At 39.2% G+C, this 26,896-nt stretch overlaps 1 protein-coding gene across 6 annotated transcripts in view; it reads left to right on the top strand.

Annotated features, from left to right (window-relative positions):
• CCNY (cyclin Y) overlaps positions 1–26,869 on the top strand; it is a 124,672-nt gene extending 97,803 nt beyond the window's left edge. For all 6 annotated transcript variants that reach the window (XM_048288958.1, XM_048289047.1, XM_048289121.1 and 3 more), the window contains 5 exons: positions 2,210–2,267; positions 2,368–2,487; positions 14,833–14,999; positions 18,318–18,480; positions 24,339–26,869. In XM_048288958.1, the coding sequence (XP_048144915.1) occupies positions 2,210–2,267; positions 2,368–2,487; positions 14,833–14,999; positions 18,318–18,480; positions 24,339–24,455 (625 nt within the window). In that variant the 3' untranslated portion in view covers positions 24,456–26,869. The remainder of the gene's footprint in view (positions 1–2,209; positions 2,268–2,367; positions 2,488–14,832; positions 15,000–18,317; positions 18,481–24,338) is intronic.
• The last annotated feature ends 27 nt before the right edge of the window (positions 26,870–26,896 follow it).

Below are 26,896 nucleotides of genomic sequence, written 5' to 3'. Positions count from 1 at the left end.
CTTCTTGGGAAAGTTGCTATCTGTCCTTTCACTTTTGGGATGGAGAGGTGATTTATTCAGGAAACGGATTGCTGCTGCTTTCCCTGGAATGTGCCTGGGGTGGGGAAGTGCTGTGCCTGCACTTGGGACAGAGGGTCCCAGCAGTGATGCTGGAGCCAGGCTGCCATGTGTCAATGAGGGATGTGAAACAACTGTTGGGTCTTGGGTTGTTTCTCATTTGGGAATGGAGGGACAATGTGATAACAGCACTCAGTTGTGCTTGCTGCTGAAACAGCAAGAGCAAAACATATGTTCTGTTTCCTGCAATTGTAGGCAAAAAGGAAGTTGCTGACGTATGTGGGAGATTTTTGTTCATTATGGGGGATGGGGAGTATGAAACCACTGTGACTCCTAGACTCAGGGTTCATTTTGACAGAAAATGAGTCAAGCATCTGCTTTTCCTGAGAAGAATTCTTTTTAGTCAGTATTTAGTTGGTCCTGTTCTCCTGCATAGGAGACTTAAAACGAAATTACTTCCTAGTATTTCAAACTCTCACCAATCTAATTTTTTGGAGAAGCTATACATGAAATATAGTATTTCTTCACACATTTCTCACATCTAATTTGATTGTAACATTCTAGTTATCATTCCTCCCTTTCCCAGTGTCTCCTATCATGATTATACTGATCAGTTTTCTGCATGTTTTGTTGTCTTAGCTATTCAACAAGTGATACAAAACAACACCCGTCTTGTTTTTGAAGGAATGAATAAGCATTTTTTTTAAATTTGCTTAAGAAATAAAATAAAATAAACCCCAGAAAACTAACCATAAAGAATGCTTGGGTAATCAGTAGATGGTCCATTTTTGAAAGAGTACAGTGTGAATTGTAGTGAAGACAAAAACCTCTCTAGTGTTTTATTTAAATAGATTTTTGAGGGCAGCCAGATGTGACTTCATAGCATACAGCAGCTACTACCTGAAGAAATAAAATAGGAAATTATTTCTGTTAGCATTGTGAAGTGCCATAGTTTACCGTAGCACACCAATCGTGTCAGGGAGACTACTTCTGCATTAAGATATTGGCTTTTTTAGGTAGGCATAAAAGAGTCTACCCTAAAATCCTTGCTGATAGGAATTTTCTAGTAATTACCCCAGTCCACGTTTTTTTTTTTTGTGTGTGTTTGTTTTAATTTAGGTACTCCTCTCTTTTTTGTATTTACAAATGTGTTATTTCCAGTGTTAGCCCCCATTTTAGTAGAAAAGATGACACCTTCAGATGTTGAGGTTTAAATGTTAGCTGCTAATAAATGCATTTTGCAGACATGAATCCACTGTAAAACTTGTGGTTCACATGCTCTAAGAGACACATGCTGCTGAGTAAAGATAGAAAATACATTCAGTGGTTTGTTTCTTAAGAACTGTATGATCGGAGTACCAGGGATGCTAAAAATAAAGATGGGATTGTAATAAGTAGGTCACATGGATGCATCTGTCCAGAAAGTGCCAGTTCTAACTGATACAGTTATACCCCTTGCTTTTGTGTTTGTTAGTGTCCTTGCCAAAGTTACATGCAGCAAAAATCTTATATTGCATCCTGGATGTTAGGCTTGTAAAGTTGCATCAACATGCATGCTGATATTGAGCTACAAGGATTTCAGAGAAATGTCTAATAAACCAATGAATAGGAATATTATTTTGTCTGATTTTTTTTTATATATGCTTCTTTTGGCTTGCAGAAATCATTACTATGATAGGGTTTTCTAAATAAATTAAAAGTGAAGTATGTGTGTATTAACTAAAAGATTACTGTAAAAACAGCATTGCGTATTATTAAGCATTTACAATGTTGGTAATAAAGGAGGAAGAGGAGTTAAGAGATTGCAGGGGTGGACATGATTAAGTTAAAAGAAGGAGAGTAAGCTGTGCTGATTTTATCACAAGTTTGTAGTGGTACTTCTTAAGCCTCACAATAATGAGCACAACAGTTTTGTATCTCGGGCTCTGAAAGCTGAGTGTTTTAGCATGCTTTGTAATGGGAATTCCATATTACATGAGAGCCTTATGGCAGAATAGGTCCAACTTCTATTTGAAAATCACATTTCATCAGTGTTTCTAAGCACCCCACAGCATGTGGAGTTGTTGGAGTTTTCATGGTGCACTTGTGTCTATGAGGGTTGTGTGCTGTGTTTTTCAGATAATGACGGTGCTTTGGTTTTAATACTTTTTAGGGACACAGACGGAAGAATGCTCTTAGATATTTTTGATGAAAATCTTCATCCCCTTTCGGTAAGTTCATCTGCCTCTCCTTCCCTTTCATGTGAACTGTCTTTTTTTCTGTCTGCTTCGTTTTGTTTCAGTCACCTATTTGGAAGTGTTTCTTCCTTAGAAATCCGAAGTGCCACCAGACTATGACAAACATGACCCGGAGCAGAAACAGATTTACCGCTTTGTCCGGACGTTGTTCAGTGCTGCCCAACTGACTGCTGAATGTGCCATTGTCACCCTGGTGAGTGTCTGAGGGATGACATCAGCCAGCTGACAGACCCAGTTTTGTTCTCAAAAGTTAAGTTGGGTTTGTATGATTTAATAGATCTAGGTGCTGCCAGGAAATTTTTTCTCACTATGGAGACCAAGGAAATTTCTTAATGGGAAGAGATGCCACAGTTCATTTTCATGGGTAGAGTAAGTGATGGAAGAAGAGATTGGGTTAACATGTGACACAAAACCTGGGGTCCTGCCCTCAGGAGTGAGAGTATTACAGGCCACGACGGTGGCTCAGAGTAAATGTAGGTGGCATAGGTGGTCTGAACACGAGAGAATGTTAAAAGCAGAAAGGCTTCAACTTTCGGGGGTTTTGCTGTGTATCCCTGTAGCTCCCAGCAGAGACTTGGGAACAGCTGTAGGTAATTTGATAGCACTAATAAGAATTGACAGGCACATGAAGGATTCAGTGAGTGACTGGGACATGCTGGCTCTCTTCTGCTTCCACTATACTTGTCATGGGAGTGAACAATTATACTCAAGTCTGAAGTTTAGCTGCTTAAAAATAGAACAACACAAAAGAAGGTTCAGATTTTCAGCTGGTGTGGATCAGCATAGCAATGTGGATTAAAAGAGCTAAAGTGATCTCCACCAGCTGGGAATTTCTTAATTTTCTTGAAATTTATATCCTGCCAATTCTGACAAGCGTCTTCAGGTTTCAGTCACAATTTTGGCCATGTTCTTCACTCAGAGATTTTAAAATAACAAAATGGTTTTTTACCACTACAACATGTGGTTTCATAACAGCTTAGTTATGCATTTTAGATGGAAGAAGGGGAAATTGGAGAAGGTGGATTTTGAAGCCCAGACCTACTCATTTCCTCTGTTAATCTATTTCCCTTGGCTTCCAAGATTAGTTGGCAGGCTTTTCTCCTTCAGACAGTCAGAATGAATTGTACTAGCCAGTAAAGAACAGGAATATGAGAGAAATAGGGCAAGAAACACCCTACAGTGCTCCACCCTTACATTTTGTAGTATTACTCTACCTAGTTGCTTGATGCAGCCATTTTTTTTCTGAAATGACATTTTGCCCGTCTCTTTTGCATAATTGTACTAGGTGCTTGTCCTTCTTCCTTCTCTTCCTAAGTGTTTTCTGCTGGAGACAAGATCTGTTGTGTGAATCAGTATGTTCTTCTGTAATTTAATTAATCCACTGCCAATTACCTTGTATTTATCTGTTATTCGATCTTAGGTTATTTGATCAGTCACTGTTTAATAGAAAGGAAGGGGGCTTTTTTTTTTTCTTTTTTTAATAGCATTACCTTTCTGTTACTGCAATATATGGAAAGTTCTTTCCCACAAGTCTTATATAACTACTTCCTTGCCTCTTCTGGTTCTTGTGTGGTTTCCGTGCAAGTAACTCTTTTGGTGTGATCTCCAATGAAGTATAAATGTTTTTAGTTAATTTGTTATATTGCAGAAGCAGTTTCCATAGTTGTTCGTGCTTGAAAACTTAGGTGGCTTGTTTTTTTTTTACCCAGTACAGTGGTAACAGGAAAATGTATTATAGCCACGCAAATGTTTATGGATAGATTTGGTGCAGGTGATCAGTGTTTACCATTCTGCTATTCTTGCCTGTGTTGTCAGGATAATAACACCTGCTTGGCCCCTCTTTTCAGAAACCTTCAGAGTTTTCACATAGTGTTTTACAAGTACGAAATCCTGCTGCTGCTGTTCTCAGTTTCCTCTGTACTTCTAGATCCCATTTCTTTATTTGTTTGTGTCATCAGGAGGGGCCCCAGACACAGATTGTGTTGTTTTTGAAACACTCATATGTGGAAACTAATCTCTGAAAAAGCAATCGACCCTTTCCCCCTTCCCACACTCCTGAAATCTTAATAATGTTGATACTGCTGTTTATGAAGCTTGCAAGTGCTTTCAGTTTTGATATCCTGTCTGGAGAAGAAGAGATCAGCATTCCCTGCTGGAGCTTATGTTTTGCTGTAGTGTGGCTGTCCGTCAGAGAGCAATCTGATAGCCCTGTCTGCCACTTGTTCCTCCTGGGAGGGTTGCCAGAAGGCAGGAAGTGTGGGGATCAGAGACATTTTGAACAAGATGCTACAGCCTTATCTTTCTTTCACTCACTCTAATTATTTTTAAACAGTTCTAAGCACCCCATTTTGCTGCCCACATTATTAACGTGGTCCAAAGTGTGTGGTTGAATGCACCCACTGTTTGTCTTGGTACATGCATTAACCAGGTAAAAGCAGCAATAACAATGAGTCTGTACAGCAGTCTGTGTTCAGTACAGGAGCTGAGTAAATGTGAAACTCTAGACTCTGAGGTAAGCTGTTCTGCAGCAAAAAGCCGACATTGTGTGGCTTCAAGCACTTAATTAAAATACTTCAATTAAAGCCTCCACTATTACAGCAAAACCAATTTATAATTAAACAAAAAATTTAATTTTCACACAGCCTTCAGAGGTGCCAAGAGATTTCCCATACTGATAGGTGGAAAATTAAAATCTCAGGTTGAAACAATTAAATACTAATTCACATTATTTATTTATAATAGAATACCTTAAGAATAAAATTAGTTTTAAGAATTATTTTGCCAATTCAAAGCTTGCAAACAGTAGTTCTAATCTCAGTGAACAGCATAACTGTATTCTGTGACCTGACTTACTGAGAAAAGTCTCTCTTGGCCCGGAGTATTCCCACCTTTACTAAAACTGAGAAATGCCTGTCTCCTCTTCAGCGTCTCCTCTGGTGCAGAGGTGGGAAGCTGTACTTGTGTTAATCTACTAATTGGATGGCAAATAAAAATGTGAACAGGAGTGTTACCCATACGAACAGGAAAACAATAGAGTGTTTGCATGTCAGGAGAATTAAATATTTATGCTGTGTTCTTTTGTTCTGTGAAAACAATCCTATGAACTAGACCTGAAGAGCAGAATGGTCCAAGTTTTCTGCTTTGCCTTGGCACGACTTTCTGAGTTTTTTGCAAATAGGCCAAATTTAAGAGTCTTTTAATATACTTCTGTGTCCATAATAGTTTCAGAGGGGACACATTTAGCATTTGCAGATATGTGGGGTCTGTATGCTGTAGGCAGATCAGACACAGTGATATGTAAATACATATAGTACATGAGCTGAATTATTCTGAGAAGTGCAGAGGAGCACGCTTTTGAAATACCTTACAAAGTTCATACTGTGACTGAGGGGATTGGATATTGGGGAATTTGAAATTTGAAGTAAGTAAGAATAAATTCTCCTTATGAAAAATAGGGATTTAATTAATCCAGCCAGATGTTCCTGAGTTCTTTCTGTATTCTTCGGTCACATTTTCAGCAACTAGGTAGAGAGACTGCTGAGCTGTGTTGTGAAAATTATTTTATTTGAGAAGAATTTTGTTTTCTGTGTGTTTGGAGGGATAGAGAAAGTTTTTTATTGATTTCCTTTCACTAGGATATTTTTACCTTGGAATGCTGGTAAAATACCTTATTAAAAAAGTGTATTTCAGTTGATGTATAAAAAATCTGACACTTGTTTAAAAGGAAAGGAAAACACAAAAGGTGTCCAGAGTCCATAGAGACACTTGATCTGCAGAGGTCCTTTTCAGCTGGCCCAGTGTAACTACCAACCTTTATGTGGCTGGTGGAAAATGCAGGTTTCCCTGAAGACCTTGGAGTACAATCCAAAGCAGTGGTTGTTGCCTGCTGTGACTGTGAGGCAGCCTGAGTGTGGCTGGGTGTGAGCAAGGCCAGGCAGTGAAGCCAGGCTCTGTCTTGTGTAAGGAACCCGTGAGGAGAGTTGTGTGTATCCAGTATTGTTGGTGTCCACCTTTGTCCTGTTCTTCAGGCATTCCTGGGGAGGTGGCCAAAGCCCAGCACTTGGCCACATCAGAAGAAGGTCTCCAAGGTGTAGAGAGAAGGTCCCTCGACCTGTGCTGTCAGTCCTGAGCCCCTTGGCAGCTGGACATGGCTCAGGGTACGCTCTGGAGGAGGCCAGGAGGAACCTGTGATCTGGGCTCTGGTGGGACAAGGGATCAGATTCTGACATCTGGTTTTAGGGCTGTTCTTATATTTTCACTACAGTGTAATGTTCAACACATGAATAATTATCAGTTAATACTTACACATCTCTTTAGTCAATTCTTGCCTTAGAGTTGCTGGGATATGCACTAAATGAAAAGAGGACATTTAAGGTGGGGATTGGGAGGGAGCTCTTTTTAAATGCAAGAGAAGAGGACATTTGAAGAGTGGGTGTCTGTTTGCTGATGCCTCTTGGGCTCCTGTATGGGCAAAGAACGAATACTGATCCCAGTTTTAGATTGGAAAGTCCATGTTGCCTAACAGTTCGAGTGCATTTTACATGGATTATGGATATTTGTCTTAAAATGAGTAAATTAGGGGGCAAACCTGGAGATGTCTGACTTTTCTCTCAGTTCCATTAGTGCTTCCTATAAATGTCTATAATGCTCACCTTTTTTCGTAGTTCTGTGACTGCTTTTGTTACTTACTTTCAACATTTGGTCTCAGAAATAAAAATGGGATGAATTAGCAAGGACCACAATGATGTGATGTCCTTTTCCACCAAATGGGTGGCACCAGACCTTTGTAGAACGTTTTAAATGCCCAGCTGGGCAATTGCAAACCACGGTTATTTCTGGAGAGTCGTGGTAGGGAACTGGCTGATTGCTTAGAACAGAGCATATGGCAGTTTAGTGATTGGATTAGAGCCGTGATTTGGCTGTCTGAGACCCACTGCCAATTATAATCTTTTCCATAAAGATATCATTTTAATTTCAAGGCATTGTGACACACTGAAGTTTTCTCATTACAGAGAGATGACTCTGTATTTCTCCATAATATGTTGGGATGGAAATATCTTTGTTAGTTACTCTGTGCTGCTGCAACTTACAGTATGGGTTACCTGGTGATGGAGGGAATGAGGTGTTTGCAAATACAGGTTAATTGGTAGATTCTCAATTGTAGTATTTAAAATAGCAAAGTCACTGTCTCCTTTCTGTCAATGTAAATCAAGTGAGAAACAATTTAAGCCACTAGAGTTTTATTGGTAAAATTGAGATAGAATTTGACATAAAGCCATGTAAAAGCCACATGGGAGAAGAGACTGCTTTGCTCCTGCTGCTGCCTCAAAATTCAGAATTATTCTAGTAATGCCAGTGACATTCCTCAGTGATTGCTCTTTGCTTGAATGTGCTGAGACTCCCAGTCAGCTTCCCTGGGGGCAACATGCAACTCCTGACCTCTACTTGTGGCACCACAGGAAATTCTAGTACTGCATACAACTACAATTGCATAATAATTTCGGTTGGAAGGGACTTCTAGGGGTCATGTCTGGTTTGGCCTTTTCTCAAAGCACAACCAGGCTGATCAGGGCCTGACCAGTTGAGTTCTGAGTTTCTCTGAGAATGGAAACTTCATAACCTCCACAGAAAACCTTCTCTGTTGTTTTAGGGAAGCCTAAAAAAAGAACAATTGTATTTTTAGTGCTTAGGCTACAACTGCAATGTGATAAGAGGTATCAGTGGAGTATTGGAAGTTAATGTTGAACAGCTTCAAGATGAAGTAACAAAAAGAAGCAAGACTTTTATAAGAACCCCGTAGCTTTTTAAAAAATGAGTTGTTTTTGTGATTGTGAAATATTGAAATGAAATTATTTGACACTTTCATATTTGTTATATATCCTCCTGAAGAGGGTAAAAAAGAGAAAGAAACCTTCTCCAGTATTTTAATTTTTCTTTCTACTCGAATATGTTATATAATGTCCAAAGTGGGCTATAATATCCTCTGAGATGGGAAACATGAGATGCTGTTTCACACTAATTAAAACTGAACTCTTCGGTGCTCTCTTTAGTTTTCAGTTTCTTCAAACGATTTATGTTCTGTTGATTGGGTGTTGTGTAACCAACACTCTACTATCCAGGATCATGGGGAGCCTGACGTCTTGGGTAACTGGGACAACACTGGATCCTGTGGTTAGTTACAATTAAAAACTTGGGAAGACCAGGATGGATTCACCCATCTGCAAATAACCACCCTGGGGATTAGTTCAAGCTCAGCAGTGGCCCTGCTGGAGCAGCACTGCTGGATCTTGGATACTGTTGCTGATCCTGATAGTTTGTGCCATGTTATAGTTCTGTGTTTGGATAAAAAACCCCTCCCAGGAGTAGTGGTTATAATGGATGGCCTAATGCTGTTCTCCACCACGCCACTGCAAGTCCAGGTCCTGAGAGTCAAGATCAGAGGTGTCCAAACTAGGTCAGCATGGAGTTGTTTCAGGTCTGGCAGATTTAAGAGCTGAAGATATGTGCTGAAACAAATCAGTGCTGTACTTCTGCTGGACCTGAAATGGCTTTGGAAGCCATTGAACTACATTCCTGTGGTGCTACATCTAAGCTAATAAACCTCTCCAGAGTTCACTGAACTTCCAGCCAATTTGGGATTATCTATACCCATGGAGTGGTAATTTTATTTAATTAGTAGAAATAAATTCTCTTTCATTCAGATAAATGAATTTTTAACAGAGGCAAATCACCAAATTGGTTCCACTTATGATTAAATAATGATTTGCTGATAGTCCAAGTATAAAGGTCAGTCATTGGGAAATCTTGGTGTTAGTCTGTGGGAAGAGATGGAAAATAATAATGCAATATTGCTCTTCTGAAATCTTAACTCTGTGCAGTGTGTCTTCTGATGTGTGCTTAGTTATTAAAATGTCTCCAATGAGGTGCAACTGTTGTCCATCAAAGCTTGTTAGACTCAGAGTCATGTAAAATCATGTGGTTCATTCCCAAATGCAGAATGTAGACTAGTAATGGAGGTACCAGACTCTGAGGTATTGAATTTGTAAATAAAAATGTATTGACAGACCAATGGCCATTGGCATTTTCCCCAATCAGAATTGTATTTTCATTTCAGCTAGGACTTGAATTATGGTACAAATGAGTTTTGAATATTGTAGCATTGTTGTTAGTAACACTGAGTTGTATTTGTTCTTTGCAACCTGGAAAGAATTCAGAAGGATGTGTTGTTTGACTGAAACCACTGAAAGTTTTTGCTCGTGTCACATCACTTTAATCTGTATAAGTAGTCTTGTTATCCTTCTGTAAGAAAAGATCTATATGTACGGTCATAGAACTAAGTGGGCAATGATAAATGTGATGAAGATGGCTCTTGGATGCTATGAAAGTGTTTGAGCAGAACTAGTTGTTAAATTAAGGCAGAACAAATCTGAGTCTCTTGGGAGTTCAGCTTTTGAAGGTTTAATAGAGAAGTACTGAAAAGTTTTGCCACAAAAGCTTACTTTCAGGCACTGCAAAGAATGAAGCAAATCGAAAAAAAGTAACAATAGTGTAACAGCTTCAATTTGTTTTAAGCTTTAGTTCCATTCGAGAGCATGGATACAGCTGTTAAAAGTTGGTGGAGGCAAATAATATTTTAACCTCTAGACACTAAAAGCTCTTTAGTTCTAGTTCTGTAAAAGAACACCTGCCAAAATAATTGTCGCGGGTTCGGTTTGTAACCGGGCGGAAACACCAATTTAGTGTAGTGGTTTGGTCCAAAATACTCATTACTGTTTATCTGCTGTGAGATAAGAATTAGGAGAAATGCAAAACAGGCACCAAACTTGAAAGAATATAAAGAAGTTTATTAACAGACCTAAAAGAAGAAAAAAAAAAATTATACCACCTTCAGAACTCTCCTCCTCCCCCCACCTTCCTCCCTTCTCCCACTGACAATGTTCAAAGACAACCCTTAAGATGTTCAGTCTGTTTACCACTTCCATAATAACCTTGTTCAGTCCATTTAGAAAGAGAAGTCTCTTCTTGCTCATGCTATGAAAACAGTATCACAACGAGACAGCCGCCCACTTCCAAATATTGTTCAGTCCATTTAGGAAGAGGAGTCTCTCTGCCTGCGTGTGAGTCCTTTCCCCCGACTTGCAGCTTTTCCCGCAACTGCTTTCGAGGGTCCACTCTTGAAGTTTTTTGGGGTACAATTTTAAGGTTGAGCCGTTCAGAAACAAAAACAGAGGCCCTTCTCCTTCCCTGGGAGCAAAGGGTCTTCATCATCTTCATCTTTAGGACTATCTCTGGGAGCATCTCTAGGGACTGAGGTTTTCTCCTTTCCCATTTGGAGCAAAAGTCCTCATCTGGTTCATCTCTCCCTGTCCAAACTTCTCATGAAATTACAGCTGTGTCAGCATCTGCCTATCTCAGCGCAGGTGCTTTTGCTTACGAGTTGAACACTCCACCCCCCATATCTTCATGAAATTACAACAGGATACTCTGATATATCGTAGCTTCACAACAGACTTTCAGCTTTAAGCATCTCCTCTCTCTCTTCCCTCAGGTTTTCAGCTGTTCACAGCAATAAAAGGGTTAATCTCACCTCGGCCTTGCATCTTTGCAGCTGGAATGTTGAATTTTTCTTATCGCAGTGGAGAGGGGGGAGAGCCGAGCCGCTCCGGCTGCCCACGGCAAGGCAGTGGGGGGGGTTCCATGGCTGGAACAGGTCCATCGACCCAGGATGGCCGTGGCCCGGCCCGGCCTGGCCCAAGCAGGGCCTGGCCGGGCCCGCTGGGCCCTGCTCGGGCCCCGCAGCCACCTGTGCCAGCGCCGGAAACGAGAGAGAGCTTGGAGGGGGAGTTTGCCTATTCTTAAATGTGGATCACAGAGGTGATCACAACTTTAAGTGGCTTAGAGAATTGTCCATATTCAAACTGGCCAGCTGATAGGTTCTATCAGTTCCCAGAGGAAACTGTAAGCACCCCTTAGCAAGGACATCCCTTCCGGGACTATGCTTGCTAACCTATGACATAATCAAGAAGAGAGATGGTTCTTAGACTTACGTTATAAAAAAAAAAAAAGAAAAAGAACGTTTCTTACACTGTTTCTTCTGCATTTTTTGTCTTTTGACATAAAAGCCATTTTATTCCAGTGTTCTGGGATGCGAGTTGCAATATCCTTTTCTACTGTGACCTTTTAAAATTCAGGTTTATTACATGACTTCATAGCAGCTAGTTCTAAAGAAGATGTAGAAAGTGTTTTGCTTTTGAAAATTAGGCCAGTGGAATTCATTACAAGAGACAAATACACTGAACCACATAGTACACTCAAAATCCCGGTCTGTTTGATCCAACCCCATATTTAAGAAAATGACCCCTGTGTTTAAGGCACTGTTCAATGTGTAGACATAATTGCATACAAATGGTATTTCCATATCTCACATTTACCATTACAGGGCCAACATTTTCAGTCTTTTTTTTTTGGAATGAGGTGGAGCATGCTTGCCTGTGTGTGTGGGAAGATTCACTGGCTTCTGCCAGCAGAAGCAGGTGGTGTTCTCCCACCAGCCATGAGTTTGTTTGGGATGAGTAGCGTAGTGATTAACCACCCCTCCAGCCTTCCTCTTCAAACAGGCTGAGAGCCACCTGGCCCTTCTCCAAAAGTCTCTCCTGATTCAGCACATCTTTGCATCAGCCAGAAGCACCCCCTGCAGTAGTGAGTGCATGGCAGCCTCTACCTGTCCTACTGTGATGTCCCATCATGGGCTGTGTCCTGCTAGGGCCTTGTATATTGAAATGCTCTGAAATGAAACCAGCTCCATTTGTCAGGAATAATGAACTCACATTTACATTGGAGACAGAGCTCACTTGACTCTGTGCGTGCTGCTGTTACGAGGTTGCTCTACATCAGCAGAGCGAGAGCCTGAGTATGTACCAGCCTTTCCTCTCTGCTTTAATTTCCCTATCTGCAATCAGTGGGTTCTCTCTGGGAGAGAGAAGTAGGGAGAGCTAGAAGAAAGGCTGTGTGTGTAGCTGAGTGAGCTTGATTAAAAGTTGAAGACCTACACTAATGTCTCCCAAAGATACACTGATGATGTCACAAATCCTAGATTACAGTGAGTTCTCACACTGGCTGAGGACCTTATTAAACTTTTATAAGTGTTTGCTGCAAGAAATTTTGTTCCTTCTCTGTCTTCTCTTACTTGAACACATATACTTAAAACCCAAGACTGAGTCAAGGAGGCCACAGCAAGTGAACAAAATAAAATGCTCATTTAAGGCATGTTGAAGAAAGGAGTTGAAAACTACACTAAGTGCCTTTCTCATGGAGAGCTGTTTATCATCCTCAGTTTTATAGAAGGGTGATAAAGAGCCTTGTTCCAGCAAAAAGTGTATCTGGAGTCAAGCCCAAGTTATCACCAAGGAAGCAAGAGTGATTATTCACAACCCTCAATGTGCTATTGGAAGATGCATCAATATGGTAATGAGGTGGTATAGGAATAGTGTCTTATCAAGCTCCTATTTAATTTTTAATTCTGATTTCTCAAGTATGTGCTAGTGGGAAAATAGTGGCAAATTTATGCTGCTTTTTTACTGAGGTGTAATTTCATCTACCATGCAGGTGGACCTTGACAGGCTTGAGAGGCTGGCCTGTGCAGTACTCATGATGTTCAACAAGGCCAACTGAAAGGTCCTGCGTGTGGGTCAGGGCAATCCCAAGCACAAAATACAGGCTGGACAGAGGATGGCTTGAGAGCAGCCCTGCTGAGAAGAACTGGGGGTGTTGGTTTGAGGGGTGGGAGCGGGACGTGGCCTGGCAGTGTGCTCTCACAGCCCAGAAAGCCATACGTGTCCCGGGCTGCATCCAAAGCACTATGGGCAGCAGGTGAGGGATGGGATTCTGTTCCTCTACTCTGCTCACCTGAGGCCCCACCTGAGTGCCTCGTACAGTTTTGGGGTCTCCAACATAAGAAGGGCATGGATTAGCTGGAGCAATTCCAGAGGAGGGTGATGAAGCTGATCAGAGGGCTGGAGCACCTCTCCTATGATGGGCTGAGAGGGTTGGGGCTGTTCAGCCTGAAGAAGAGAACGCGCTGGGGATACCTTGCAGCAGCCTTCCAGTACTTAAAGGAGGTTTACAGGAAAGCTGGAGAGGAACTTTTTAGTGGGTTTTTAGTGGTAGGACAAGGTAAATGGCTTTAACCTGAAAAAGGTTAGATTACGTGTTAGGAAGAAATTCTTTACTGTGAAGGTGGTGAGGCACTGGAACAGGTTGCCCAGAGAAGTGGATGCCCCATCCCTGGAAGTGTTCAAGGCCAGGTTGGATGGGGCTCTGAGCAACCTGGTCTAGTGAAAGCCCATGACAGGAGGGTTGAAACTAGACAGCTTTTAAAGGTCCTTCCAAGCCAGACTATTCTATGATTCTATGTCTTCCCTTGCAATATAATTCTTACCTGTTTACATTTTCTTCTCTAAGTGCCTTTGAATTTCAGCCTCCACAAAATCCTTAGTTGTTTTTCTTTTCTCTCTCTTTCTTTCTTTTCTCTCTCTTTCTAAGCTAGAGCTGCACAAAAGAAAGGATAAATTTTCTGATTTTTGTATGCTTTATATGTCTATAAATGTGGAGTATTCATTCAATTCACTAAAACTGAATGTGAAAAGTTGAGATTTAAAAGGTTTGCATTAAGAGTAGAGAGTCAAATTCTGCACTGATGTGAAGCAAATTAAGTTTATGTGCTAATTTGAGTGGCATAATATTACAATTTCCATATGCTCTCTACTTATGAAGCTCCCTGCATTAGTGTATTGCTTTAAAGGAGTTTTTTGCTTCCCAGGGATGACACCAGGGAATGCTGTATTTTCATAATCCGAGGAGCAGTTTTGCTTGCAAAATTGACAAGTTGCTTTGTGCGATATAGAATATAAGGGGCTTGTTTACACAGGCTGCCTGGAAAGCAAAATACAACCTTTTACACAGAACCCCCAGGTAGTGCAGACGCTGGGGAGATCCATGTGTCACCTTCTTACTGAGCTTTGTGTTTCTGATGTCTCACAATACCAGATTTTGTGCATCAAAGTCTTTTCAGAGTGATCCTTTGAGAAAAAAGTCAAACTTCATCTTTAGTAATGGGCCTGACACATAATTTGGAATTTTGTGCTTAAATAACAATTTGCCTTCCTTAAGAAGGAAAACAAATTTTTGAACAATTACTGGTATTTTGTTTTACAGTATTATAAGATAATGTTAATGTTTTCTTCAGCTTTAAGATGACAGGCAGGGGGAAATCACAGCTAAAGAAGAAATGGTGTATTTAGGAGTCTGGTGTCTGGCCTCTTGAAATGGGTAATAGGATTAGAAGGCAAAGGCCAATGAAGTGGATTTATCACATCCAATTTTGAGGCTGGCATTAACATGTGTATTCAAAACGGCAACTTTTATAATAAAAAGAATCTTGAAAGTAGATTACTGTCTTAGAATTACTGGAATGGGAATAGTTTTCATTTCTACTTAACAGCAAAACAGATCAAGTCTTGCTTTTGATGTATTTCCCCAGGTATATCTTGAAAGACTTTTAACTTATGCAGAGATAGATATTTGTCCAGCAAACTGGAAGCGAATAGTACTGGGGGCAATTCTTCTGGCATCTAAAGTTTGGGACGACCAGGCAGTGTGGAATGTGGATTACTGCCAGATCCTGAAGGATATCACGGTCGAAGACATGTGAGTGCAGTTTGTTTATCTTTGTCAATGAATGCCAAGATCTGTGTCTGTGAGGGTGACGGGAAGTTCCTTCATAAATTATGTGAAGTTTGTATATTTGTGTTGTGTCTATATGTGGTGAATGCCGATAGATGGCATGAGGCCTGCTTGACAGCTGCTTACATAGAAGGCATGAATTATTCTTGTTTTCTGGTTGAAGTGTATTTTACCACTGGATATTCATGCACAGTAATGAAAACAGATCTGCAGAATATTTAAATGTATGGTTTGACAAACATCCCCACATCCAGTGAGCCTGCGTGTATTCACTTTGGCATCATTTACTGTCATGCTAATTCTCCATACAGATGTAGACAGGAAAGGATGTAAGGCAGGAAAGGAAATTATCTTACTGACCTATAGATGATCACCTAGTTATTTATTGCCATTATTTAAAATTGATGCTTTTGGGTTTTGAGGTTTTTCCCCCGGTATCCTGCAGAATTAGTTTTCAAGATGTTAAAAATCCAGACAGAATGAGGTTTCCAAAATAAAAGGAGGAGATAAGATGGACAAGAACCAAAATCAGGCTCTTCACATTTCTGTGTGCAGTATTATTCCGTGCAGAATAATTTGCTAATGCTTCCTTAACTATTTGAGTGGAAACTAAGTGATTTTGCAAAGTTACTTTTCTCTTGATTCTTTTCTCATGCTTTTTGAACATTCAGTAGCAGTAAGGGTCTCCTTCCATTCACTTCTTCTCCAAGGCAAATCTGGGTGTTTTTAAAGTATTCCTGAAGCTGGGACATGAGCTGAAGTGCTGAACAGCTTGAAGCAGAGTCACAGGTTTGACTGTGCCATATGATAGTATTAATCAGGAATGGTTATAAATGTGAGGTTTGAAATTGTTAATTCTCAGGGCTTTTCTTGAAGGCGGTGTGAAAAGAAAAAAAAAAAGAGGTTATTGTTTCTGACAAACACATGTGATGGTGCTGCTGTTAGAAGTTGCACTGGAGCTATATAACACCAATATTCACATGGCAGACCCGTGCTTACACTGGCCCCTTTCTGCACTGCACATTCCCTAAGCCAAACTGTGATGAGTCCTTGTCCTCAAGGTTTTTAGCTTCTTACCCTGTCCTTAAAAGATTTTAGAGTTCTCACAAAGTGCAAACCCAGAAGCCTTTGGGGAACCTGAGCTCTCTATATGTACTTGGTGATCTAGTTCATGGCCTTTGTGTTTAGGGCTACACATGAATCCCCCAGCAAAGATCCTGATGCTTATATTCCTGCTGTCATTTTTTCCAAATTTTGTTTTCCTCCTATCTGCAGTGTGGTGGATTTTTTTTTCTTTCTTATTTTTCAGGTAGTTGGGACAGTACAGTAGGATGATTTTGAAGTGTCTGGCTCTAAGCAAGACAGGGCCTTTCGTTGTATTAGTAAGGCAAAAGAGCTCTAGGTCAAAATCTTCAATTGTTGTGAATCATTCAGCATAAGTGTATCTTGCAAAACACCAAGCAGACCTTTCTGGGTTTTATAAGTCATCATCAGTGCAGTGAACTGTGCCTTAAAGCGAAGAGAGAACTCAGGAGGACTGAAGTGCAGTGGGTACCTGTCGTCATGTATGTGGCATTATTGAATTTCTGAGGAGTGGCCCAGGAAAGCACATGCTAAAGCAGTCTGAGGGAGGTGTATGGGGTAAGAAGGGTATAGTGGTTAGTTAAATACTGTAAGTTCAGTAAGAAATAGTTGTATGGTTTGTTTTTTCTGTTCTGTAGCTAATGTGCTGATCCTCCAGCTTTCACATCTTGAAGGTAGGGTATAGTAAGAATCTGAGGCTGTGTATTTGAAATTTTTGAGGGTGCTCTTCAAAAGGGGTACAGCCAATGTCTTCTGCCAGTAAAATAAGCTTTATATTATCAATTAAAATAGAAATTTAGGCTTAGCTTGCAGAAGGTACAATCTTGGCAGTATAAAATGGCGTGTAAAGGTAATATTCTGTTTCTGTTGATAGACATCTTAAGATGCAACTTTTTTATTTGGATTTTTTAAGTTGGAATCTTCAACAATGTGAATTCAAGCCAAAGACTCCATATCCAGCTTTTAGTTAGTCTTTAAGTGTTAATTAATATTTATCATTATGTAAACATAGAATTTTGGCACAGAGATAGTGAGGATAAGAAAAGACAATGATTATGATGTAAGAATTATATAAGGGTAAAGAGTGAGAAGGAGAAAAATAATTCAGTGTTGAAAAACTACTGTACCAGTACTTTTTAATCTTCAGATCCTTCCTTTACTATTGCAAACTGTACAACTTCTATTTCATATTCCTTGCACACTTACCCAGCAGTCAAAATGTAACTTAAAGACAATATAATCATCAGTCAGTGCCTGCTGGTAGCACAGCAGTGCAATCACTGGGCTCTTCAGCAAACATTGGCAGCTTTCACCACCCATTTTTTTTTTTTATTTTTCATATCTTGCAATCACTGTTTTGACTGTATCATATGTCCCTGCATAAGTATTGAGTAGGATATCCAGTTACTATGCAATTTATGAAAATTTCCAGTCCTTAATTTTGTTAGTTGGCTTATTTCTCAAAGTACTTTTTTAATGTATTGGTGTAGGTAATAATGTATTTGTATACCAAAGTTTTACAGGGTGGGAACTCAAACAGGACCTCTGTTCCTATCAGGTATTTTGACAAACATGTTTGGTTTAGGTGCTGGAAAACGTGATCACCACTGTGAATTTTGGTTGCACATCTAAGGGAAAGATTGCTTTATTCTGTTCATAAAGAGAGTATGATGAAAAATTCAGGTTTCCCATGGCTAATTCTAAATGACTGATTATGAAGAACTGCAGGGAGTAAATAAGTTCTCCAGTAATTTATGTGTTAGAGTAATTTGCAGCATTTATGAGAGATGCTTGACAAATTTAGGGCAGGAGGGTGTGTGTGTTGTTGTGGCATAGCTGTGTGTGCAGACCCATCTAGTGGAGGTAAAGCAGAAACTGCGAGAAATTTTTTCCCTGCTAGGTTTTCTTTCCAAAATTGTGTTAGCTAAACGGATAAAGGTGCCCTTCTACTAGCAACACTTTGTGTCTGGATTTGATTGGCATTGCAGTAGCAGCTGCAAGGTGCAGCATCTTTCATATTCCTCACTGGTGTGAGTACACTGATAGAACTTGGTAGAGAAGGTCAAACCTTAGGCTGGGATAATTGCATCTGGCAAGAATAGAAAACAAACTTGGTTTATGCCATTTGCAATTTAAAGTAAAATTACATTCAGAATGCACAGTCTGAAATATGTTTCCATGTTTATCTTCTTCCTGCAGGAATGAGCTGGAACGCCAGTTTCTTGAGCTGTTGCAGTTCAATATTAACGTTCCCTCCAGTGTTTATGCCAAGTATTACTTTGATTTGCGTTCCCTGGCAGAAGCGAATAACCTGAGTTTTCCCTTGGAGCCCCTCAGCAGGGACAGGGCATATAAACTTGAGGTAAGACTCTTTAGGTTGCTCTGTGTAAATATGTAGGGGGATTTGGAATTTCTGCGTTGTTTCTCCCTTCTCCCACCTCTTCCCAGATACCCCCATGAGATATTAGAGTATCATAAGCCTGATTTTCATAATGGTTTTGTTTGTGCTTTGAGTATTCATGGCTGTGGAGATAGTTTTTTGACCCGGTTTGCTTCATACCTTACCTTGCTTTACGTTTCTTTTTCATTTGCAGTTGTCTGTATTGGCCTTGTGAAAGTACCCACAAGTTTTATAATGACTCTATTCACAGTCTAGTGTTGTTTGTTCATTTGGTTTCTTAAAACTGATTATCCACCTTAAATGACAGAATATTAACAAGTGTTGCTGAAAATAGCTATTCCATATTCTTGTTATCTGCAAGTGCTCAACTTCACGTGCATACAAGTCTGTTATCTCCCATGGTGTTTTTCTCAGTAAAGGGAGAACAGAAATGAGCACATGCCTTCAGTGAGTAAGTCATGAATGCTTATGAGACGTGTATATACCATATGCCAGAAGCACTGTTGGATGGTCTGGACCTGTGAAATGCTGGGCACTGTGAATACCACAGCCATGGGAGGAATTGAAATGATCAGCTAACCGTGGGCCCTTTGCAAGACTGCAATATATTTTATCTGATTTTTCTGATATGTTTTTCAAATATGGGCAGTATTGCACTGGGTGCGCATTTTGTTACTAATTTTAAAAATTTTCGTTAGATGCTCGCTGCTTTTAACAGCACACCTCTTTAATTACATAACATCTTTGCACTGGAGGTTGTTTGCCTGTGGGTTAGACTGAGCTTTGGATGTTCTGAAATTCCTAGTGCTCCTGTTGAACAGGCAGGCAGTTCTATGCACGTTTTTGTGGGGGGAAATGGTGCGTGGGAAGGTTAATTGACTTGTTTGTGACACTAATGGGAACTGAAAGTGGTGGAGAAAGAATCAAAGCAAATTTCACTTAAGTTGTATTTCCCATTCTTTCTAAATATTCTTTCTAAATTTCACAGATAGCTCCAATAAGAATGCCATTCTCTGTATGGAGTATGATCTAAATTTGCATCAGATTTTGTTTCTATTAAAGAGAATATTTAAAAAAATTCATTTGGATTGTAATCTTACTTGAAAAGAGGTGCTTTACAGAGTTATGGGAGTCTTGATAGTAAGTGCTATTACATATATCAAAATTAAGTGAATTACTTTTTTATTTAGCCCACAGTTTCTTAAAACTGTCAGTCTACATCACACACAATGTATAATAGTTGCAAATGAAGGTAACAATGATAGCTCCTAAAAGCTTAGAAGAAAAGGAAAATAAGAAATGACTGTAAATACCCAGAGAATACTGGTAATTCTTCTGTTCTAGCTAAAGAAAAGCTATATTTAAAAAGAATGAATGGAATATTATTTCAATAAATCTGTATTATTAAAAATTTCCCCATTGGGCATGCTTTGAGCTGCCAGCAGAAGTTGGCTGTAAATAACCTTGCTAGCCAGAGGATGTCTTCAGGGTAGAGTAAGAGTGTCTGCTGTGAAACCAGCTTGGTCTGCCACCTCCTTGCCTCTATATTTGGTGGCCAGAAGGAAGGGAGCTGCCTTTTTCCCTGGCAGTACATGGTTGTCATTAGTGTGCCCTTGAAACTACTTGACAGCATAATTTATAGCCCAGTTCCCTGAGCACAGTTAAGCATTTAGCTTGCCGAGAGTTATCAAAATGCATTTGCAGCACTTCTCTAGTCTCTTGTGTGCTGTTCAGACCAGAGTTCTCTGTTTTTAAAACAGTTGCCTGGATTGTCAAGTGGAGTAGATGTAGTACCACACAGCCTGTGATATTTTTGATACTGAGAGAAAAGCTGCAGTCTGTGATGAAAGACAACAGCCTCACAGCAAATGTATTCGTGCAGTGGAAGGATTTACCTTGTGTGATAAACTAAAAAGACCTTGCTCAGTCCTAAGATTAAAGCAACTTACTGGCATTTGAGATCACAAAAGGTGTTGCTTAGAGAAATGGCTGTAAGACATTTTTGCTACTTTTGCATTTTAAAGCTATTTTTTTATATCTAAAGCAGGAGCATTAGATCTGACATGGCAGAGTCTGCATTGCAGTTTCTGCAAACATCATGAGATTGACATACTCATGATAATGAAAAACATCCACCCCAAAAAGACCAAGGACAAGGCTAGTAAGAAATGTACCTCAGCAAAAGGAAATGCTGGACCAGATCCATCAGCTTAGAGGTGTTACAAGAGATTGCAGTACGTGTTAAAAATTACATTGCTTTCTCAAGCATCTGCAGTGGACATTTTCTCTTATTTCATGTTCTCACAACTGACACTTAAGAAGCAGCTTTGTCTTTTAAATAATGAAATGAAAGTAATTTTTTTTTATCTTTTAATTTTCTGTGGACTAAAGTGTCCTGGATTTGTTATAACAGTTCACCTAGTATCCAGAAACCATTTTTATGACCCCTCTTGGTTTTTTCTCCTGTTCTATGGAATCAGGCAAGTTAAAAATGGCAAATAAGCTTTCATTAGATCATCCAGTCTGTCCACCTGCCAATGCTGTTTGTTCCAACCAGCATATGTTCATGTGTTTTGTTCTTCCTTTTTATGATGTCAAATGTCAAGGCTTCCTTTGCTTTTCCTGAGAACTGTTTTCTAATATGGGAGAATTTTTTTCTGCCAAGAAGGTTGTTGGGTGTCCAGCCTTAATCCACTATTTTGTAATTTCCTACTCTTGCACCTGGTTATTCTCCCATGTACTGAGCTAAATAGGAGTCAGATTCTCCTCTTGGGGTTAAGTACACAAAACGTGTCTGTCCTATTGCTGCTTGTGATCTTAGCACTGTGCTTGTTTCAAGGTTAGATTTTTGAAGAGCTTTCATTAGTGCACTCCTGATTTGACTGACTGACTGTATGTTGTCTGAGATCTTTATTGCTAGGATGGTACTTGAGCACATAGTTCAAACCCTTTGAAATATGTGCTGTTTTCTTGACCCTAAAGAGATACAGTCCCATAGATCAAACAGACAAAAAAGAGGAGAAAAATATGTAAGTTGCAAGCAGAGAAATGTCTTTATATCTCTTCAGCTTCCCAGTTTTGCAATGACTTGATTGCAGTTCTGTGTATTTTGTATGTTCAGAACCCTCAAAGCCAGGAAGAAAGGGGAGAGCAAAACAGAGCAAAACTCGCCTTTTTTGGTTTTCGGAGTAACCAATTGTGCTTTTTTCATGCTTTGTAAATTAAGGAGAACGACCATCATCACACTACATTTTCCTCATAGACAACTCTTCCAGATTTCCCTGTTTGTCCCTGCTAAGTTTCCTCTGGTTTGTCAATTTTTGGTGGGTGTGCAGCACTCACAGTCATATGCCTTTGTGCATTCCTGGTAGTGAGTCCTTAGCCAGCCCTTCCCTGCACAAACGTGCTTGCAGCCAAAATCTGTACTACTACTTCTACTATTACTACTACTACTACTGCTGCCATTCCCCAACCTCCTTTCTCCTTACTTGTCCCCTCCTCCAGTGATGAAATCTCTACAAGAGTCATACAACTCAGCAGAGGAACTGACTTTAGTTCCATATGCATGGATATAATGGAAGAATATGTATGTGTATGCATTCTAGCTGTTATATACATTACAGCCAAGTCCAACAAAATTTTCATATGATGGATTAGTGTTGCTGGTTTTTAAGTATGTTTTGATTTGACAAGAGAAATGATCTCTTCCAACTGTCAAAAATTGGTTTCTTTTTCTAGCAATAAAAGCAACAGAATTATCAGATGATAGAAAGGTGTTTATAGCTATTTTGATTTATTTTAATTGAAGGACAATAATAAATATTTACAATTTACTGCTTTTGTCTTGTTTCCCCATATGTTATGCTAAAGTTGACTAACTACCTTGCCAAGTAGGCTCCAAATGTTGATTTTGTAACTTACTTGGAAATGAAGAGGCATCTTTAGATACAGAACTGCTTTAAATAGCAGTGTGTTTCTTATCCATATGATTCATCAGCATAGCCTAGAGATGCCAAATATTAAGTGCCACTTCCAAGCAACATTTCATTTTGTATGACCAAGTGCCAGAACAGAAATTTTCCTGTGTCACACAGGCAATTTTGAAGTGATTACCTTCTCTGACTGTTTGGTGCCTAAGGTAATAGTGGATTTGGCAGCCAAAAGAAGCTGAGTTCCACCTCTGTACACCCCTTTGTCATGCCATGCCTTGGCATGTTATTTCATGGATAAACATTTTTAACCTATTGAATTTTAAGTCTGATTGAATTGCATAAACTCTCTTAGTCCATCAAGTTCCTGGTTAAATTAAATAAAATTTTATTAAGCAGTTTAAAGTGCGTGAAGTTATGGGCTAAAAAGCAATATGAATACTTGTGTTATTTTATTCTGTTGTTCTCTTCATGTGCACCGTGAAGGAAAACTGTGTTCAAGAGTAGTCTTAACAAAAGGAAATGCAGTTTTCAACTGCAAAGTAGCAGCTGGTCTCTTGGTGGTGGTAGGTTTTATGTTGTTTTGGGGTTTGGGTTGTTTTGTTTTGTTTTCTAATTTAATGATGTTTTGTGGCTGTCTTGACCAGAGCGTTAGGTGATCTTGCTCTCAGATGTATGAATTGTGTGCTTCTGCCATACCTGCCTCTGGTCTTTGCAGGACTATTCAGATTAAAGGATTCTTCACTGCTATAACTTGCTGTGCTATAGAAGTAAGAAAATGATGATCCACGGAGTCAGGCTATTTAATTATTTGTAATGCCTTGTGTTATAATCAAACACTTCTACTGGTTTTGTTTGTCCAGTACTTTTTATTAAACATCTTATCTTAAGACACAACTTGAAAGCCTTCCTGAGTAAATAAAAAATGCTGCTTTAGTTTTAGTATTTTTTAATTTGACCTTGAGTATTCCTTGCAGTGAGCTTTCTCTGCAGTTCTGCAGTTTGATTGCCAGAATTAACATCTCTACTGATGCCAACCACGGCCTGTCCCAGCCATAAGAACTCTAATAGACAGGCTATTTTAGGGAGCAGTATATTCATGCATGTGAGGTCCATAATAAATACTATTTTTAAACTTGGCTAAAAACAGTAGAAGAAACATCAAACATTAACTCCAGTGTAGCATAAAGGGAGTCGACACTCCTTTAAACCTTTTGAAGAGAGAGAGACAGTGTTTGTCTCTCTCTCTTCAAAAGGTTTAAAAATGACTGTGTATTTGTAATGTGAATTAAATTATTCTGAATATGAGTTATATTTCCCTCTGGCACTATATAAGGTAGCCTGGTCACATAGAAATCATCATCTGCTTCTGAAAGGTGAGTTAACATCGGCTCAGGAGGCAAAGCAGGGCCAGTGTTTTCTGCAAGACCATTTTTTAGTAGAGAAAAATATAATTACTACAAGACTTTTTAGGAAATAAAAAAATTAAGAGCCACCCTCTTTTAAAATTCTTTAAATACACTTAGTTGCTATAGTTGTTTTATTAAGTTTTCCACAATTTTTCACCTATGAAGTATGATACATGAGTTACCTCCTAGAAATGGATAGCCATTGTCAGCTCCCTCAGTGAGATTTGTGATAGTTCACCTGCAGTGAAAAGGGTTGGGATGTGCTGAGTCCTTCTGAAGCTGCCATGTGGGGCAATGCAAGTCTTCCTTCCAAGACTAATGAAATGAAAACTAGGATTTGAGGAGAATGTCTCCATGTGCTTTGCTTAATGAAGTGACTTTTTGTAATTCCATCTGTATATAGAAATCTGCAATTAGTCTTGCTTTACCCATACAGCTGTGGGCAATGCAGTTGAGGGTTTTTTCATCTTTTCTCTTGCAGGCCATTTCTCGCCTGTGTGAAGATAAGTACAAGGACTTCAGGAAAGCTGCAAAGAAGCGGTCGGTCAGTGCTGACAATCTGACTGTGGTTAGATGGTCCCCTGCAATTATCTCCTAACAGAGGAGACTGGAATATTCCTATGGACATACTGTTTCATCCATCCATTTTTTTCAGAGTGGGCTGGGGGCGGGGGGGATAAAGAAAAAAAGACTTTTGATTTTTTTATTTTTAAATCTGTCAAGCTGCCTTTACAGTGCCTCCCCATTGTGTAGCACACGAGTGAAATACCTAATGGAAGGAGAAATGGAGAAATCAGTGTTTGGGAGAGAAGATCAGCAACAATTATTTTCTCACTTCCACTAACAGCTTTACACTTTTTATGAAGAAACAGCAAATCAGGTGCTTGGAAGAAGAAACAAAAAAAATGAAGTAAAGGCAGAAAAAATATTTAAGAACTGTGCCATTTTCTATTATCCTGTACTCATGAAGGGAAATGGCAGCATGAAAAAAAAATGTAGTCACATGACTGTGCACTAGAGGAATGACATTGGGAGAGTTCCATCTTAAAGTTTTCTCTTAATATCTTTTTTGTTGTTGTTGTTGTTGTTTTTTTGCATTCCTCATTGATTCCTCATTGCTGCTTCCCAGGATAAATTCTTCCCCTTGCACAGCAGGAAATACGAAGTCTGTATTTACAGTAGCACAAGCCCCTGAATAAATAGTGTTGGGTTTTTTCACTGCACTTTTCTCTGTAACCTGTCTTATTAGCATTATTCTTCTTAATTATTATGCATATGTTACATTTCTTGTATGCCTTTTATTGTATTTCGAAAGAGAGAACTTGACCATAGTGCTGAACCAAAAGTGTGTACAGGGATCAGAAGATCTTCTTAATTTCATGATGTGTTTTATTTATAGTATACTTGGGTGCGTGTGCCTTCCTGAGTTCTTGGAATCATTTATTTTTACGTAATATAAAGTGGTTAAAGTCTTGAGATGATGATGATAAGACTTGGGCCAAATCTCTGAAATTTGCAACAGATCTTGTGATCCTTTTTGCAGATTTTCATAGCATTAGAAGTTTAGCAGAATTCATTCATTTTGAGGGAGATTTTTTTTTTTGTATGGCCTGACAAGTTCATTCCTTCACCTCCAGGTCCATTGTTGCAAGCAATATTCTCAATTTTTATATGTTTACTTTAAATCAAAGTGAGTCTGTTTGTATAAAATAAAAAATAATAAAAAAAATTGTTCCAATGAGAAGGCCTGTAGAAGAGCAGAATGGAAATCTTAGCAAGGTATCTGTCACAAGGAGATTTAATTTGGAAGCTAAAATACAAACCCTCATGTTTTTCAGTGTAGGTGCTTATAGAAATTAAAAGTAACCGAACTGTGAATATAATTTCCAACTCGGATTATTAAACTCCTCTGTTGTTATTATTATTTCCCTCTTACTGTGGCTGTTGCCCCCTTGGCAATTGTAAGAACCTTTTATACGAAATAACTTAGTGAGTATAAGCATATTTGCTTCATAACACCGCAGGGTGATTTTTTTCCCCCAGTTTTTTTTTGCACAGTTGAGAAAGATACAGCTGAAAGCTCTCAGTTCCCTGAAATCCTGTCCTTGCGACTATCACTGAAGGGAATGGCAGCAGACATCCCTGATTTGTGCACTACTGTTGTAACCCACAAAGATTCCATGTTTGTTTTGTTAAGCCCTATGGGCTTGTAGCAAACCTGGGGGCCCAGAGATCCCCACTTGACTCCCAGAGAGATGCTGATCTGGGGCCTCTGGGCAGGGAGGCACTGAAAGGATTGAAGTAGTGAAACCAAACAGTTTCCTGTTAACTTTCCAATGTGATTTGTTTAGTTTGAGACATGAAGGCTATGTCCATAAATTATCCTGATGTCCTTTGGGCCTTTAAAATAATCTAATTCTCATGACTTCTTGTTGTGCCAATGCATCAGAACTGTGAGTATCCAAGTCCATTTTTCCCTTGAACATGGAATGTAAGGCAAGTGTTTATAACAAATTATGGCATTTGAAACCTCTTTACAGATAGCATCAAAAGGAACATTTTCAGAGCATTTGAAATTCATCCTTTATAAGCATAAATTTAGGCTTTAAAATATGTAAAATATTTTGGTTTATCAACATATTGCTAAACTATTTTCCATTTAACTTGATATCAGGAATATTGGTTTTATCCATTTCTGGGTGATAGAGATATGAACTTTGGATTATGTAAAGATATCAATGCATCTACTATAATTTTTGTGAAGTTTATTAAACTACTTTAAAGATTGTATAGTCTATTTATTGTATGTATGTACATACAGTCTGATACTTTAAAAAGTGGATTCCATAAAACCTGGCTCTGTCTTGTTTAGACTATTGAATATCGTTTTAGCCTTGTGCACTGGACTCTACCTCTGTATAGGAGAATTTTCCATATTCTTAATTAGTACTGATTCTGTGATTAACTTGGTTATGTTTCTTGCACTAAGAATTAAAAAAAAATCTGCTGTAAGTGTGGATTTTTTCTTTAGTTCTACCA

This window comes from Corvus hawaiiensis, chromosome 1, assembly GCF_020740725.1.
Source record: "Corvus hawaiiensis isolate bCorHaw1 chromosome 1, bCorHaw1.pri.cur, whole genome shotgun sequence".
In the NCBI taxonomy this organism is placed as follows: domain Eukaryota; kingdom Metazoa; phylum Chordata; class Aves; order Passeriformes; family Corvidae; genus Corvus; species Corvus hawaiiensis.
The sequence above is the reverse complement of the archived record's forward strand: the minus strand, read 5'-3'. Positions and strand labels throughout refer to the sequence as shown.